Source organism: Canis aureus, chromosome 36, assembly GCF_053574225.1.
Source record: "Canis aureus isolate CA01 chromosome 36, VMU_Caureus_v.1.0, whole genome shotgun sequence".
NCBI lineage: Eukaryota > Metazoa > Chordata > Mammalia > Carnivora > Canidae > Canis > Canis aureus.
In genome coordinates, this window is record NC_135646.1 from 22,818,925 (window position 1) to 22,837,304 (window position 18,380).

Below are 18,380 nucleotides of genomic sequence, written 5' to 3' on the forward strand. Positions count from 1 at the left end.
ATGAGTTACCTGTGAGTAATCATCACAGTTCTTCTCATGAGAGTAATATAATTCATATTCCTTGTAGGCATCACTTAATGTATAGGTTGAATCGTTTAAAGGGATCTGGATGGAGCATGCCTTTTGGTTCTATTTAATCACAGCAAATTCCATAGTGACACCGAGTAATTTATGGGCATGCTCAATCTGTCTCTGGAAAGCGTGGGCCCCCCAAAGGGCCAGTTTGTGAAGCTTCGGATACCTATGCAGTTTGGCAACATGGGGGAACCATAGGTCAAGCTCTGAAGACTACTGAGGAAATAATATTTTTCTGAAGCAGCAAGTGAGGACAATTATCTCTGCTGCTAGCCTGCCTGCTTTTGTTCTGCAATCCACAGTAAAAGCTAGGAAAAGCAATGGCAGAAAAACCTCAGTGCCATCACTCTATGAATTCTCTTTGATATCCCAAAAAGGTGGAGATTGTGTATTTTATCTTGGCTTAACCAACTATTGTTAGGACACTAAGCAGGAAAATCCAAACACAGGAAAAGTGCTTGGTAATGATCTCAGCTGAAGTGAGTGCCTTCTCTCTTTTTCTGGTTACTAATATGCATAAAATTGCATGTAGATCATAAAAAATACTATGTATAGTTTCCCTTTTGGAGAAGATCCTTAATTTTAAGCTTCAAAAACAATCTTGATAATCTAAAAGGGAGTCAAAAGTACCATTCTAGCCTTGTTTTCAATGAGAAATATGGGAAAGAGTGAGCGACCATTTCATGACACGTTGGATGCTCTCACTTGTTCTCTCAATCCACAGCATTATTTCTGGAGCCAGGACAATGAAGGTAGAACTTCTATTGAGAATAGTTTATATCTAGGGATAATGTGTGTACACATATTATAAAAGTAACCAAAAATAACACTATATTGAGCGAATGAATAAAAAAACTTTAGGCATTTTGTAGAAGTAGTCTAATTCAGAACCAGAGGAGAGATTAAAAGTGCGCACCACCGGGTTACACAGGAAAGTCAGATGCTCACACTACTAATCACAAATCCATTCTGATTGGGTCAGAGCTTCCTAGGTGCCGGTGTTGCACTGATTATCTCCCTGGGCTTACTGGGGTGTGTTTCTTTGTTCCTGCATTTGTTTAAGCATATAAGCTTAAGTCACAGCCTGTTGTCAATCATTGTTACAGCTCATGATAGTCACAATGAGAGGTTCGGTTTATGAACCAGGAGACCTTGACCCTAATTAGCAGTCAGGTGAGTGAAGCTACTTTGGAACCTAGAAATGCTGTATATCAGTGCATCATCACCCAAATTCTCCTTATTATCTGGGGACCAAGACTAGCGTATGATTGAATATTTTTGCACCTTTTGGCAAAAGCCCTGGAATTTCGGGGTCGATTTGCCAATAGATCTGAATGCTGGAAAGGCATCCCAGTGTCTGAATGGTTTAAGAGCTATGATAAATTTACTTTAATGGGTGCTGCCAAGCACCATTAAATGGAGATGGGGTTTATATAGGTTAGTTAACCCAAACCACAGAGATTTTTAGAAACAACCAAATAAAAATTACGGCATGTTATAGCTGGGGATAGTAGGGTGTTTATAAGATTGTCAAACAACTTACACTATAGATACATAGCAGGACTTGATTCTTTAGATCAGCAGTCTCTACCCTGGGTTCATAAATTTATGATCAGAGAACATCATGCATTTCTTCAGGTATTCATTCATTTAGCAGCCACTTTTTGGAAAACCTATGGTGTGTAAGGCATCGTGCGGAGGGTGGAGAATTCAGAGAAAAATGAGGTGACCTCCTCCCATTCAAGAAATTCGGTTTTTCTCATTGATCTATGACTTGAATACTGTTAACACCACACATTTGAAGTGTGCCTCTTAGATAAGCACTGGGCCGGGGGCCGAGCAGTGTCAGACACTGGCCACAGTGGATTAGAAAGATGCCAATGAGCGGGAAAGAGCTTCCTTCAGTAGGTTTCATTCATCTCATTTAAAAGCCACCCTTCATCTAACAGCTGCCCCCCGACCCCACCCCACCAGCACTGCCTTGGCACAGTGTGGGTGAAATACTGTCCTCTCAGATCTGCATTCTGGGTTCCCCTGGCCCCACCTTTTTCTTTTTAAGCACTGTTCAAATTGTTCTCTTTTACTTTGAAAGCAGTGGCCCTGGAAGGTAAGAGAAGCGTCATGAAATTTCAAAAATGTATTGGTGGCAGTGACTCTTCCTTACTTTATCTTGACAAAACAAAGCAAAACAACGCCCCCCCCCCAAAAAAAAAATCACATCAGCATTCCTTAGAGCAGTGGGCTTTTGACCAAGGACATGGGATTGGTGGAGGCCCTAGTAGCAGAGGAAAGTACTTGAGCTTGTCAGGAGGGGGACTGTGCTGGGCAGCCACTGACCAGTGCTTGCTTTGCTCCAGCAACCTCAGCATGACAGGACAGTTGTCCCTGGCCCTTCCTTCTAGCTGAGGGGGGCCATCCTAACTGCTCCACTTCACCTTCTGAGTAACAGGGCTGGGTCTGTCTTTTCATTAACTATCTGAATTATTTAGATGGCAAAGGAATTATTCTTCAGAAGTATAAATTAATGTTTTCTGGTTCATGGATAGATCAGAACTCAGAACATCAGCTTTCCGAGGTGGTTATTCCAGTAAAGTTCATGGGCTCTCCAGAATTAAGGCATCAGGGGCAAGCAACTGAAGAAACGAGACTGGGTAGTCTGTGACATTTCATTAGGCAAAATTTTTTTTTTTGATCATTTTTCATTTGTAAGAAACAAACTGTTAAACATAACATATTTTCTCCCCTTCACATATAAGCAGAAGTCAATCATATTGAATTAATAACAGTATTCAGCAAAATATCAGTAGACCTAGGAACAATAGGATTCTGTTGCTTTCTAATGATTCTCATTTGCTAGAGTACAAATAAGAAGTCCTTACACTATGTTTGGATGGAAAAGACAATAAAGGAAGATAATAAATATATTTAGAATTTTTCTTTTGTAATAACTTCCAAAGTATCACTCAGTGCCCACACTGAATGGATATAATTGTGCTTTCTTTTCAAATACTAGATATTGAATAATATATTCACAATAGAAATAAATATCATTTTCCTATAAGATTAACTCTGATGCCCAAGCTCCTACATAATACAAAATATAATTAATCATCTATATACTGTGAATATGCAATAAAGAAAACAAAGATCTATTTGAAAATAGTGAGGAGATCTTCATGTCTGGATTGTTGAGCCCACCACACTCCTTAAAGAAAAGTGCCAGTTTTCATAAGAGGAAGCTTAAAATCATCATAATGAAATTAAGTTTGATTCACTTTACTTAGAAAAATCCACATATATGAATATATACATCTGTATCTCCCTAAGATCATTTTTAGGAAGAGTGGGACTCTTGGAGGAAGGACACAGGTTTCTGTGGAATGTCCAGTATATTTCTCATCCTTATGGCAATCCCATGGTAGTAGTTTTATTATCCCTGCTTTAACAGAGGGAGGACTTCAGTGTGAGAGCTGAAGCAACTTTCCCAGCATTTTAAGGTAGGGAGCAAAATCAAGAGTTCCTTTCTAAAGCATCTACCAAAGTTTTCCATCATATCTGCCTCTAAAACTCTGGTAGGTTATCACAACATGAAAGGATTTTGCTTTCTGTTTCTTTGATGGGAGGATATAAGATCAGAGAGCTGATGATAATAGGGGCTCAATGTCCAGTTTCCCGTCTTAAAAACCTGGCATGTGAGTCCTCAGAGACTGGGGAGTGGGGATTCTCCTTCTTGTCATTCCTAATCTGATTATAGAAATAGCTCCAATCTGTCTCCTTGATTTGATATCAGGAATAATTACATTGTTTCACTTCAGCATAAAGGTTCTGAATTTCTCCACCTAATGTGCCCTTTAATAATCAGTGTCAGAAAAGCTATATCTTAACTCAAAGGCAGTTTTCCCTTCTCTTAAGATGTGATTTCCACAATGTTTTTTTTTTTTTGGCTTAGTGGGAAGACTGCCATCTACTGAATCCACAGTACCTTTTCATGTGCTACCTGAATAATTCTTAAAAACTAGCACTGTTTTGAAGTCAAAGACACATATGTACATATATTCATATGTACAATGTATATGCATATAGAGACCTAGGTACACAGGCATGCTTATATGTACGCCTTATATATACATACAAAATGATAGTCATTTTACTTTCTCTTTGCTCACCTACCTGTGATTTGCTACTAGACCCCAGATTTGTAGAAAATGCATTCCTTGGAAATTCAGAGATATCTAAAAATATCTAATCTGTATAGAATGAAATTTGCTCACTACAAAATTATTCTAAATGTGAACCTGGTTCTCTGTTCCGCTGCTTCTTGTCAGGTCTTGCAGTCATGAGAGATCTGATGAATTAAAATGCCTTCTTTGCTCTCTTCCTTACATTTCTGCTCCTACCTCACATTTCTTTCAGAAATCCAGACGTGGAAAACAGAATTTTTGTTAGAGAGACTTTTGTAATTTTTATAATTATTTCACTTTCTTTGTGAACGTAGGCCTTATTGTTTAAAAAGTCTGTGCTGCTAAGTCTATAACAATATGAAAGGACCATCATTTGGGACAGCCTTTGTCCTTCAGACACAAGATCTTCTGGTCCAAAGGAAAATGTTTGTTTTTCAGTGTAATTGTAATTAGTAACAAAGTCTCTAATCATGTGGCTTATTTGTTGACTGTGTGCACCCCACTCTTGCCCTGAGCTGCCCGTTTCTCTCCCTCTTGCTCAGTGACCGCCTTGCCCCAAGTCAGCAGGGAAACAGCATGGTCACTCCTTCTACGGAACCTTTTTGTTTGTTTATTTGTTTTTGGTTTCTGGAATATGTCATTCTTTGGTAGGGATGAAAGTTTGACCTGGGTTCCCTCATTCAAAGGAGGGCCAAGTTAGAACTTTTTTTTTCCTTAGCCCAAGGACCTTGATGAGCAGGCAAGTGGGTTTGGTATGAAAAATCTTTCTATTTGACTATATGGGTATTACCTTTCTTCACATTGGTATCACTAGAAAAATGCTATAAAATTAAAAAAACAAAAACAAAAACCTGGGCACCTGAGTGGCTCAGTGGTTGAGCATCTGCCTTTGGCTCAGGTCATGATCCCGGGGTCCTGGGATGGAGTCCCACATTGGGCTCCCCACAGGGAGCTTGCTTCTCCCTCTGTGTGTCTCATGAATAAATAATAAATAAATTTTAAAAATCTCAAAAAAGACCTACTTGAGAGGCCATTAAAATTTGGGGGGTTTTTAAAGTCTTTATTTTAATATAGGATTCAAAGTTACCATGATGAGATATAGTTTCAAACCTTAAAAATAATGAGAAAAAGGTAAGAAAAAACTACACTATTCTTTATTCTACTTAGTTTCAATATATGCTTATAATATATAAATTATACTATACTGCATAATAAAAATATGTAACAGCTGATATACAGTATATACAACAAAATTGATTATTTGCTTGGTTTCATTTTCACAAGGCCATAAATGTGGCAAGTAGAAGTCAATGTTAAAATAGTTACCTCTGTAAGATTTTTGTGGTTACAAAAGAACTTTAGTAAAATCTCTATTCCTATTGCTTTCATAACAAAAGTTACTTAGGCCATAACTTCTTAGAAACTCCTCAACGTCCTCATATGTGTCCTTGCAACCCGTGTCCCATCAGGGGTTCAAAATGGGAGGGGGAATATTACATTTATACTCACAGACTTGTGGGAAACCAAGATTTAAAAATGGACAAGATGTAAATTATTCCAAAGTCAAGCTCCTTCCTTTGGGAAGTTAGAGACAATTTCCCAGGGGAAAAAGAAAATCATACAAAATATAAATTTAATACAGTCAACAGAAGCATTTTAAAGTTGTTGAATTTTTAAATGTGATTCTGCCAAACACGAAAATTGCCCCAACTCTTGAAGGACTCAGATGCCCTCATACCTGCGACGTAGTTGGGGGGCTCACGTATTTGAAAGGACAACAGAGATTCTAGAATGAAGTGTGTAACCTAAGGCAATGCAGTGAAAATAATCTGATTCCTTGTTGTCATTGTTTTCCTTTCACCTGTGAAATGGAAGGCTCTGAGGATTTAGTTTCTATGGTCATGTCTAGGTTTCTGATTCTATCCTTTGAAAAAATGCCTTTAAATCATCATCTTCATCATCTTCATCCTGATGCTCTTTTTGGTACATTCACCTACTCTTATACTGGGGCTCCTCTTCCCTCTAGCCTCCTGGTTCACCTGGGTCAGTCCTCTGTTAAGTAGAAAGCCCATAAGTGTCGAAGTATATAATTTTGACCTATGAGAAATGCTTAAGACCCATGAGAAAAAAAAAAAAAAAAAAGGATGAAATTCTACAAGTTCTAATACAGGATCAGAAAAGAAACTTCTTCCTTTGAAAGAAAGTTCTCTTATTATCCCGAGCTTTCACCTAACACTTGATTATTCTTTAGATTTTCCTCAGGGGTTTTATTTTCCTTTTTCTTTTCCACATGCCTTTGTTCTCTATTTATTGCCATTATACCACAAGGGCTGGGCTTGCAGTTATTTTAGCTCCTCCAATATATATTTGACTTTTACCACCAAGCTTCTTACCAGCTCTGCGTCAGCTTGATCTTCCTGCACCCATGGGCTGGTTCTCTCTGTGGGACTTGTGGTACCGGGGTCGTGGGACCCAACATGTGGGAGGCAAGGGGGTGCAACTTTCTTGTGGTTTGAGTGTAACACAAGAGATTAGGAAACTCACATTTTTAAACCCAATTCTGCAAGATAAGTAATTTGTCACATATATTTTAAAGATCAGGCAAGTATTATTTTCCTCTGTTCACTGTAACAGATAGAACTGCTCTGCTAGCGTCCCTCAGTAGGGGATACCACCACTTTGATGAACTGACTGGGTTTCTTTAATGCCTGAACCCTACCTAAGGACAAAGGTTACTACAAACAGAGTGGTTGAGAGAAAAAGAAGTGCTGATTAGTTACAGTTAATTTCAATTTTTCTATTTAAAATTATGTAAATGTAACTCTTGGGTATTGCTTTTCCAATAGGATTTGTGCTACAACAATAAGTTATTCAACTTTGATTAAATCTAGTCCTGGTAACCATATTAACTGAGACATATTTAAACAAATTGTTTAAGTCCTAACAAGGTTTCATAATCATGCTCTGCTTCAAATAAAAAGAAAACATACTCCTTTTGCCTCCTTGACCTAGGACTAGGAAAAAAGTATGATGGCTTTAGCTTTCTGAACCTAATTCACAGGCAATGGTTGGAGGGGAAATTAAAATGTCCATTGTCTAAGCGGTGAACAAAAATAGGAACTTTTAAATTATGAATTGGGTTAACATCTGTTGGGCAAACTGTTTGCTTAGCCTTATTTTAACATTGCACTTCCCTCCCTACCCTCTGTCTCTCTGGCACATCTGGGAATGTGGTGAGAGCACCACAGAGGCAATTATAAAGCCAGAGTCCAGTTAAGGACCTTGAATTTTCCATTTTTAGCCTCTGCTGCAACGTAAGAAAGTCCCAAGAGTGGCCTGTATAGACTCCACAGGAAGAAAGATCTTGATCTAAAATACAAATAAAACCAAAGTTGCAACAAAACAAAAGAGAGACTTCTGAAAGGCGAATGGACACCAATAAAACTATAAGGAATTCATTTAAAATATGCTATTGGAGATGCTAAAATATTTTCTGTTTGGAGTGAAGTAGATCATCTGCTAAAGAGAAATACTTTGGAATGTTTTAACTTTTATTTCCAATGAAAACTGATGCAAACAGGCAGGATATAGAAATGATCAAGGGTATAGGCTTTGGAATAAAACAGCTCTCGGTTCCTATCCTGGCCCTGCCACTTCCTGGTGTTTCCTGGGAGCAAGTCACATAACTTCTTTAGGCTTCCATTTGTCCATGTTCAAAATGGGGATACGATGGTGACTATGATGATGATGGCATCTATCTCATTGGGTTGTTGGAGGATTCAATACAGTAATGCACGTACATGCTTACTGCAGTGCGTGGCATGTGATAAAATGAGCATTACTAAGAGCTGCTGGTCATAATGAGCTTGCTGAAGAGGGGCCACGATTACTGCCAATCTGTTAACATCAAAGAAAGAGTTAATAAATCCCAAGAGTGAAACTGGCGATGATTTTTATGGTGAAATGGGAAGCCAAGTGACTTGCCAAATAGCATCTGATGGGGCCATTCCCTAAAGAAGAAAACATGATCTGCTTTGCTTTGACTTTCTGGAATAGTCATGTTTCTGGTGCCTTTCCTATAAGCCCATTGGCTGAAGGAGGAAGCATTCCAATAAGGCATGGCAGTGGTCCATACTATGTTTAGGAATTAGACCTGAAGGGAGAAACCACAGCGATATTTCAAAATCAGTTAAAACACCCGTCACTCCTCTCCAGTTAGTCCAAAAATCCTCTACAGGGTGCCAGTAAAAGATTTTTTTAAAAAGTAAAACCGATCACGGCACTCACCTACTTCAAAGTGTCCAAAAGGTCCCCAGGGATGTTAGTGTAAATCCTGAAGCATTCTACAAAGTCATCTGGAATTGCCCTCAATGTTCCAGCCTCGCCTGGGACCACTCCCCGGCCTGCCCAGCCTACTGCACTCTTGGCAAGTTGCCCTGATGTCTCCCTTGTTTCTATTATTTGACTTCTATTTCATTTCCTTCTCTTTGAACGCTCTACTTCCAGCTCTGGGACAGGCTAATTTTCATTAGTCTTTCAAGACTCTGCTCAACCACATTCCTCCTTGAGAAAGAATTTCCTCTCCTTACCCCCATTCCACTACCCAAATGTGTGGTTCCCCTACCCCTGTGGAAGTGTAGTGCAGCTCTTTTTTATATATTTGTATTCCAGTAACCTCTGCCCCCACTATATTGTGAGTATTTGAGGCCAAGAGCATCTTGTTTGCCATTTACAGTATGTATAATCTCAATAAATATCACATGAAACAAACTGTTCCTCTGACACTCTCCTAGACCTGCCTTTTGTATATCAAAGTGAATATTGATGGTTTCTGATTTTTTAATTCCTATGGATTAATACAAACCTGTTCCCCAAAGGTAGGATTCCTTGAGTCTTAAGAACAAGCCTAAGAAAGTTATGGTACTTACAATATACACCATTCCATAAGGAGTGTGGTTTGGCTTATTTAATCATAGATTCAAGGAGAACTATAGACAAGGACCTCATGCATTACATTTAAAGGATAATACCAGCTAAGTTTTTACCCTCAGAATTAGAGGTCTATGGCCCCTTTACATAAAAACAGGTAGGATTCTTCAAGACCAGTTGGTGTTTCATTCATGATAAAGTGCATCACTGGCATTTGATAAAAGTTAAATAATAATAACAATGAGGCTAACCAAAGCCTGGTTTTAGATAAGTCTGTGCTAACTGTGGAAATTAACCCCTTGTGTCTACTTTAACATCTGTGTGTCCACACTGCTCTTGGTTTGAGATTTACTACATGTGATTAAGGAATAGACCCTTCACACCGGGATTACATGTTTGCTCACTCCCCTTTCAGATTTCCTCCCAAACATATAAAAAAGTGACAAACTTGGCTGCCATTTTGTTGTGTTATCAAGTTCTTAATTTTTTAATTCGTTTTTAAATTTTTCATTTTTTGGTCAACTTTTGGTTGTCATTCACATCTTTAGAACCGGTGTTATAAGTATATATATATTGTCATATTCCTCAAACTCTTTAGTGAAAAATAAGATGCCCTTAAATATGGGTATGTGGATATTTAAACTATTGTGGCAAAAGAGGTGATTTTAAGAAAAGATAACCCAAGATAGTCTTTATTCTGTTAAGAGGGCAACTGAATACTTAGCAAGAAGGGTTTATTGCCATTGACCTGATTCTTACATGCCTCTCATTTTGTCTACCTTACAATACCCCTCTTCATATAGTAAGTTCCATGTGCAGAAGAAATGTGCTCAGTTCACAGGCATATAAAACTATATCCAACTGTATTCTGTAATGGGAAAATAGCCATAAATGTGAAGTGAGTCAAGGCATTCAATTATTGCTCCCTTTCCTTTGAAGTAAAATGATATTTTGATTGTCCAGTTGAAAATACAGTAGCTTATCTGTTCAGAATAAATTTGTAACCTATCAGAAAGCCATTCATTGCCTGGGAAATCTCATTTTCCTCCAATTTATGCTACTCAATGTGTTTAATCATTAACTTGAAAAGAAGAAATTCAGTTAAAGAAAAAGGGAATCGTAAGTCTTCATTGTTACTGCTAAATTATCTCCCGATTAGTTTGATGGTAAGCATTGAATGGCAAAGAAAGCTAAAAATAGTTTTCTTTCTTCCCTAAAAGTAGGAGCTTAAGATCTCTGCAAATTGATATCAAATACCAAATATTATTTAAAATAATAGGAAAGGCTCTTTCCACCACAAATTGCAGATTGAAATTTAGAATAAAAATTTAGCTGATTTCTTACCTATCCTTTGATTTCTTGTTTCTTTCAATGACAGGTACTACAGTTTTGAGAGCCCCCAAACTGTTCTTTTATTGAGTGTCTTGGGATTCAAATATAAAATAATATAGTCACAATATATAGTCCAGATAAATGATCAGACTTATTTTATTGATTTTACCTTTCGACTACACATGCATATGGTTTCAAGCGAGGGTGAAAAGCGTTTGTTTCATTAGTTTCTAAACACATGCCACAAACTCATTACTGGCAAGTGCCATTAGTAATTAAAACCAAAATCATACTTCAAACCTATCTTGTCTTAAACAGATGATATTCTCAACTGTAAGAAAACAATCATGAATGATATGGTGTATGTGATTATGAGCCTCTTAATTAAGATTCTAAAATATTCATTTAAATTTTTGGTTTCAGTTTTGTACAAGTGATAGATCTGACTGATGAGTGGAATAGCCCTGGCCACAGGGGAGGATTTTAGAGAGGATAAATTTCTTTTGTCACTACAGACAAAAGAGGAGGACCGTGCACACACACACATTATGTACAAAACATTTGGTAAATATTTATTGGGCACCTCTTGTAAGTTCCAGGTCAGTGGTAGACAGTGAAAATATCAAAATGAGTAAGACACACCCTTTCACTTGAGTTCAGCTAGCGGAGGAGACAGATATCTAGGTAGGGTTAGGAGAAGGACATTGTAAGAAAAAAAAAAAAAACACAATCGAAAATAAAAATTCAAGGCTAACTTCTATGCGCTCTTTTAATTACTTCATTTCCACAAGCTAAACTTCCTTTGGTCTTTCTTGTATAAATAGTGAAACAAATACTAAATTCTGCGTGTCCTTGTAGGCAGCTGGTGAGAGCTCTTTAAGAGGTTATGTATCAGTATCTTTAGGCTTCCTTTTGAAGCCGGGTTTAAAGAAAAAATACAAACCATAGATAGGACACATGTTTGAGGGTAACTGAATACTTCTTTTCATAATTTTCTCCTTCCCATTGTTCCTGTCTTCTTTTCTTCTGAATGGTTGCTTATTATATATATTTTTATATATCTATATATGGAGAACATAGGCCTGAAAGCATTTTATGAAACATAATTATAAGATACCACAAAAGCCACAAGAGAAAGAGGGCTTGAAAGAACAAAGCTAAAATGAAATCTTCCTATTTCACACGCAGTAATTGGAGTGCGTCGGTGTGATGGAATGGTAAGGAAGAAACAGGTGAAAACGCAGAGGAATTGTGGCTTTCACCATCCAGGGACTTGCTGGGGAGTGGAAGACCTGATTGTGGAGGGATCAGGTTCTTAGGGTAAAAGGGCAAACATGTAGTGATGTTGGAGGTGGGGACAGGGCGATGTAAGTCTCACAAGCAGTTATTTTTAAACATGACTTATGGTGACTGAGAACAACACTTTAAGCATTACTTTTAATAAGCTTTATGTGTGTTCAAAAAGCCTGATTCTGAGACACCATCTCAAGGAGGCAATTGAGTGTGGGTTTCTAAACCCTCCCCTTCCAGAGCTACCCCTTTTGAACTTTATTTGGAGAGGATTGCGAGTGAGTGTATGCGGAAGGGGAGTGGATATAAATATGTTTTTCTAAGCAATTTCCCTTTAATTAAAAATGTGTTTTGGATTTATATTTATTTACACTTGAATTATCAAAATGTTCCTTTGGAAGAATTTTTTCCCTTTGAGGCATCTTAACTCACCCTCCCGGAAGCCACATTTTGCCATAAGTAGAAAAACTCCACACCAAGAAGCTGGAGTTTTGTTCCAGACTCTAACCCTACAATTTTGTGTGGGTTTTAAACTTGGCAAAACACATGATCCCATCCCTAATCACAATCCATAATAGTACAGTGTGTGACAGTGGGGACAGAAGATGGACTCTCCTGAAATACACCAATAAATCCACCCGGGACAGTTTGTGTTTTACTGTTCCCTCTGTCCCTGATGCCCGGGAGAATTTTCCCTCAAGATAGACCTTTCTTTGTTCCCAAGATATTAGATAACCAGAGATCCTGAAGCCTCATACTTCAAAATTACAGGTCTAATTACAGAGATGCTCATCTCACTCACTGCTCAGCATTTGTTTAAATGTGCAGCTCACATGTTCTGCTTTGATACTTGGGATGTGAGTGTGTCCCGAGCATATTGCATCTAGGATATTCTCACACAGCCCTCTGTATGATTTACTGGGTTCTTTATCCAAGAGATAGTTCTGTTGTAAATGTTCTCTTCTCAAAGGCAGGGGGTCAAATGGACAAAATGGGATTGACACCTAAACTCACTCCCTTTGAGGAATTTTGGCATCTTATCTCTTTATTGAGAAAATAAAGGTTTTCTCTGGGGTCTTCCCAACTGAGCCAAACCTGATTTTCTCCCCTGAGGGGCTTTGGTGGAGGCCTCGCTAATGCTGACAGTCTCTTAATTTTGCTGGGTTTGCTTCCTGTAAATGTGGCACAGCCGGGCTTCTAGATAACAGTGCACTCCACCCGAGGATGGGCCGCGGGCTGAGGTCCTCTGTTTGCTTGTTAACCACAACCTCTAAGCCTCCATGGGTCAAAGCCCCAAGTCTTTCACTGCTTCTAATGGCCTGTGTGGAGAGAGCACAAGCATCAAGACAATGAAAGTAATAAGAGCATCTTTAAAAGGTATTTGTTAGCACTCACCCCATGGACTTCACTATTATTTAAGGGAAACATTATAATTGTGGCAAAATTATAGATTACTGTTTTTCTCAGACTTCCTACAGTTAACCTCTACCCATTATGCTCCTATATTTGGAACAGTCCACTGAGCTACTTGGAGGAAGGCCATTAGCTGAGCTATGCTAGCAACTGGAGTTATAGGAGAAAAAAAAAAAAAGAAACTTTTATGATAATTCTTATTTCATAAAGTGTCATGTTATTTATAGAAAAATGAGACAGTAAAGTGTGCTTTCTTTCAAATCTGGCCTTTACTGCACCCTACAATTTATGGTAATATAATAAGTGATTTGAAAATAAAGATTTGAGACAACATTTCAGCATTAGTGTTTTTAAGACAAAACAAACATTCAAAATAAAACCTAAACCACCAAAGTGGACTCTATCATTAAATGCCTACTTTTTTGCTAAATTTGTAGTTATGGCAGCTCAAAATCTCAAACTCTTCAATTGTGACCTCTTGCAAAGTAAAAATAATTGTATTATTTTCTGTGGCACAAAGGCATTATGGCCCATTATTTTTTTCCCTCCCCAAAGTCCAAGTGGATTTGCATCAGCTGCTATTAAATGGGATTAATGAACTTGGAGGAATTTAAATAACAGTATGAGATTTCAGAGATGAACAAACTGCCTATAATATTTCAGGCTCCTGATTCTGAATTATTTCAGCTTTATCTCATCAAGGCTCATTGAATCTTATTCCATTGTACATGTATAAATCAGTGTGAACTTTTTAGCTTGCATAAAATAAATTCAAAAATCTCCTTTCCTGCCCACACTATGCAATCGACTAACATACTACTGTGCCAAAAATTAATGTGAGAAATACTGTAAATAATAAATGCCAGACAGTTCAATTGAGATCATTAATGCTGTGAAACCGCTCTCTCACCTTCATTATTTTTTCTGTCATTTAAGAAGAGAACACTGTGTGGCTCAAGGCCCACGGAATGGGGTAACATGATAAGGAGGAGGAATCCCTAGTTAAGGACGTAATAGCAGACTTCCCTTGTCTGGGTGGGCTGCTCAAAAATGTTTTTATAACATTCTACGCTCATTTTACCTTTGCACTCTCAAGCTGTTCTTTTCTTACTGGCTTTCCAGATAACTGATCCTATTCCAGAGCCTCATTTTGGGGACAGAAGTGACTCTGCTTCTTATCCCATCTTTTGGGGTAATGTTTCCTCTTGCTTGTATGCATTGAAAAAGTGAAAGGATACCTAGTTTATAAATTCACTTAAAATTTTAATTTTTGTATGGCATCTAGAGCAATTCTAGCAGCATCTTAAAGTATAGACTGAGGATAAAAACTTTCTCCAACTGAAATCTCTTCTGGGCCAAAGGTTGTACAAGAAATATCTTTTGAATTAATTTAATTGGAAGGAACTGGTATAGATTCATGGCTTTCAAATATTGGAAGGGGTTTTGAAAATCCAAACTTCTGGGGTGAACCTATTTGTCAGGCACGTAGCCTAAGAATTTGCATTTCTAACAAAATCGCAAATTTGCTGGTGTTACTGGTGTGATGACCACACTCCGATAACCCTGGTGTGGATAACTTTTAAGGGCCCTCAGTTTCTTGTTTCCACGTGCTGTAACATGCAAAGTATCTGTGATATATAGTAAAGAGTGTCATTGAATGGTAAAGACATTTCAGATTTTTTGGAGGGAATATCCTTAGGAATCAAGTATGTTTTATTGGTTCATCATTCTCTGAAATTAATAAATTAATATTCTCACTGATGGAGAGGTGGACCTGACTGCTTTATGGATTATTGAAGAGGAAAAAAAAAAAAAAAAAACCTTTTAAGTATTCTATCAGCTTACAGAATTTGCCTAATTATGGTACAGAGTTTTCACGCAATTTGTTGCCTTCATTTTTTTTTTTTTTTGACATCTAATGAATCTTTTGTGTGTGTGCCAGTATTTAAAAGCAGGCAGATGTAAGGCGAGGTTAAAGTCTGCAACACTATTAAGGTGGCACACGACTTTGTGATAGATGTCTCTCAAAATAAGCGTGGTCTAACAAATTTTAAGAAAGCTCAATGTGAAAGACTTGGCCTCCATTCTTTCACAGGAGCATAGTGAATACGGATTGTTCCTGGGTTCCTCAGGGAAACAACATCTCCAGGCCTCGAAGATAGGTAAGCTCTGCATTGTAAACAAGCCCTGTGTTACCTTATTTCACGTTTATGCGCTATCCTGTGGACACAGTCTGTCACTAATTCGATCACAAATACTAGAAATAGCTCTGTGAATAGGCACAAACTCTTCTGACAACAGATCGTGATTTAGGCTGTAAAATGGATTCTCCAAAGAAACCCCAGCAGCTAGGTTATCTCTTTCTACATCCCCTTTCACAACTTACACGGAATACCCCCAGCATTCAGTGTCACTCAGTGGGCTTGCTAGGACAGGAACTCCATGTCCTCAGGTGGTAAGTACCCCTTTGGGTCCAAATGTCTGAAATGTCTAGTGTCTAGTCAAGCTGTTAGATAACCCACAGGTGCTTCTTGAAACATCTACAAATAGTATCAGCACAGGAAAAAGATGAAGGGGCCACTTTGCACGTGGATTATTTTGAGCTGAAGGCAATCAAGACCCTGGGAACTCAAGAGAAACTCTTGCCCCTCCCTTACCTACACAGAAGAATCTAAAGTGTGTGGGGGGGTCTTTCCCACTTTAGAAAATTGATCGCTTATTAGCAGAGATCAATTTTAAATGAATAACCCATTGAGATGACAAGGCAAACATCTAATTACCAAACATCTGCTCTTCTTATCGCCCTCTGAATTACATGCCTTTCCTTTAAAGTGCCAGACCCCTCCCTACCCCCTTCTCCTTAGTTCAGGATGACATATAGACCCCTTTGCCAGTCTATGTGGCTCCCCCCATACATATGGTATTGAATTTTATTTTCTACTGTTAATCTACCTCATGTCAATTTGATTCTTAGCCCAGTTAGAAGGACCCTTGAAGGAGACAGGAGTTATTTGCTCCCAAACACTTGTCAAAGTTGAAATAATACTTTAACTTGCTGGACACCATTTACCCAGGCACTGCTATAGCTTAAAGGTCCTAGGACATCTTACATACTACAGGCAGAAGCAGAGATTTCTCACCATGTCAGCCTCTATCTGCACAGTCCAACGGATGGAGAATGGTGAGACTTCTCTTCCTCTCTTTCTAAATCTTGACTAGCAGGGGAAAATATTCATGAAACTAGTTCCTTAGGATAAGTCACTGTTTGGTTACTAATCCATTCCTCCCAGAGAGGGTCTTTGTCTTCCTTTGGCTGTGTCTTTTATGTTGTTTGTCATCTATCGCTAAGGGACATTTTGGAAGCCAAAGCCACAAAACTAGTGGGCATGGGTGGGACACCTAAAAGCTGTTAGAACACTCACCATCTCAGGAAGACTCCTGTGATAGGATTAGCTTGGCATAGAATGGGTTTGATAGACAGTAGGTCACCCTCCAACCTCAAAAAACTTTTGTGCAATGATTTACACTATAAAACAATACATAGTCCCTTACCACCTAGGTACTTAAAACTGTTAGGACATTGAACAAAATGAAAGGAAAAATCTAGAAGCTTTGCTTTGTGATGATTGAGAACATTCTCTTTGGTCTCCATTTACCAGGGTGTACCTTGGTGGCCAGTTGAATAGGCAGAGAACAGCCTCTCTCTGTCTATGTCAGCTCTCAGGGGTGTTTGTCATCTCAACTTTCATGGCTTAATTAGTGCTGGAAAGTCCCATTCCAAGAGCACCTACTTGGTGTTACAGCTTAGTTAGGTCTAGGACTAGAGGCATCTCACATTTTCATGGGAAAATGGAGATTCTCCTTACCTCCTTTGCAATGAAGGCCTTTGCTATCTTAGACTAACTTGGGGAGTAAACTTTTGGATCATGGGGCTGGATCATCCGTGTCCTCTCTGGACAACTCTTGTATCTTTGGTTCTGCCTTTAAAAGGCTATTGGTTTAAATAATCCAGTCAAGAAACGGGTAAAAGACATGAAAAGACATTTTTCCAAAGAAGAAATAAAAATGGCCAACAGACACATAAAAAGATGCTCGACATCACTCATTATCAGGGAAATACAAATCAAAACCATGGTGAGATACTACCTCACACCTGTCAGAATGGCTAAATTTAACACAGGAAACAAGGGAGAACCCCCTTACACTATTGGTGGGAATGCAAAATGGTACAGCCATTGTAGAAAACAGTACGGAGGTTCCTCAAAAAGTTAAAAATAGAACTACCCTAGGACCCAGCAATTGCACTACTAGGTATATACCCAAAGGACACAAAAATACTGAATCAAAGGGGGCACATGCACCCTGATGTTTATAACACCATTATAAACAATAGTCAAATTGTGGAAAGAACCCAAATGTCCATTGACTGATGAAGATAAAGAAGATGTGTGTGTATATGTGATGGAATATTATTCAGTCATCAAAAAGAATGAAATCTTGACACTTGCAACAACATGGGTAGTGCTAGAGTATATTATACTAAGCTAAATAAGTCAACAAAGACAAATACCATGATTTCACTCATATGTGGAGTTTAAGAAACAAAACAGATGAACAAAGGGAAGGAAATCAAAAAAAGAGAGAGGCAAACCGTAAGAGACTCTTAACTCTAGAGAACAAACTGAAAGTTGCCGAAGGGGAAGTGGGTGGGGCATGGGTTAAATGGGTGATGGGCATTAAGGAGGGCACTTGTTGGGATGAGTACTGGCTGTTGTATGTAACTGATAAATCATGAAATTCTACGGAAACCAGCATTACATCATATGTTAACTAACTAGAATTTAAATAAAAACCTGAAACAAACAAAAGAGGGTCATTGGTTTGAGTCACTGTGCATAGATCCTACTTATCAATGGCCAGATGATGGATTCTTTATTTTGTTTGGTTTTAGAGATGAATGGATCCTTTAAGTTGCTTATACTTTAAATATGTATGTATTATAGAGGCTCTCACTCATCTTATTAGTACAACAGCTAACCTTAAGACTCCTCTGACAAGGTAAAAGAAGGTAGACTTAAGACAAAAAGAAATGTTCTGGACCATCCTAATGTAAATTCCATCTGTAAATCTCTCCACATCTGCCTGTTTTAACTCCCCTTT

General features: G+C 38.3%; 1 protein-coding gene and 1 long non-coding RNA gene across 11 annotated transcripts in view; one reads left to right on the forward strand and one right to left on the reverse strand.

The window, feature by feature from the left end:
* Window positions 1-18,380, forward strand: part of LOC144306213 (uncharacterized) — a 402,455-nt gene that overhangs the window by 376,096 nt on the left and 7,979 nt on the right. For all 4 annotated transcript variants that reach the window (XR_013373229.1, XR_013373228.1, XR_013373230.1 and 1 more), the window contains one exon: window positions 15,316-15,382. This is a non-coding gene — a long non-coding RNA (uncharacterized LOC144306213). The remainder of the gene's footprint in view (window positions 1-15,315; window positions 15,383-18,380) is intronic.
* The window catches only part of LOC144306210 (uncharacterized), a 133,105-nt gene that overhangs the window by 15,627 nt on the left and 99,098 nt on the right, over window positions 1-18,380 (reverse strand). For 2 of the 7 annotated variants that reach the window (XR_013373213.1, XR_013373212.1), the window contains exon 1: window positions 992-1,088. Coding sequence is in view for 1 of the 7 variants with exons in the window: in XM_077885628.1 (XP_077741754.1) it covers window positions 13,093-13,126 (34 nt within the window). In the remaining 6 variants the exon portion in view is untranslated. Of the gene's footprint in view, window positions 1-991; window positions 1,109-8,543; window positions 13,127-18,380 lie in introns of those variants that run through there. The other 5 variants (XM_077885628.1, XM_077885630.1, XR_013373210.1 and 2 more) reach the window with 4 other exon arrangements.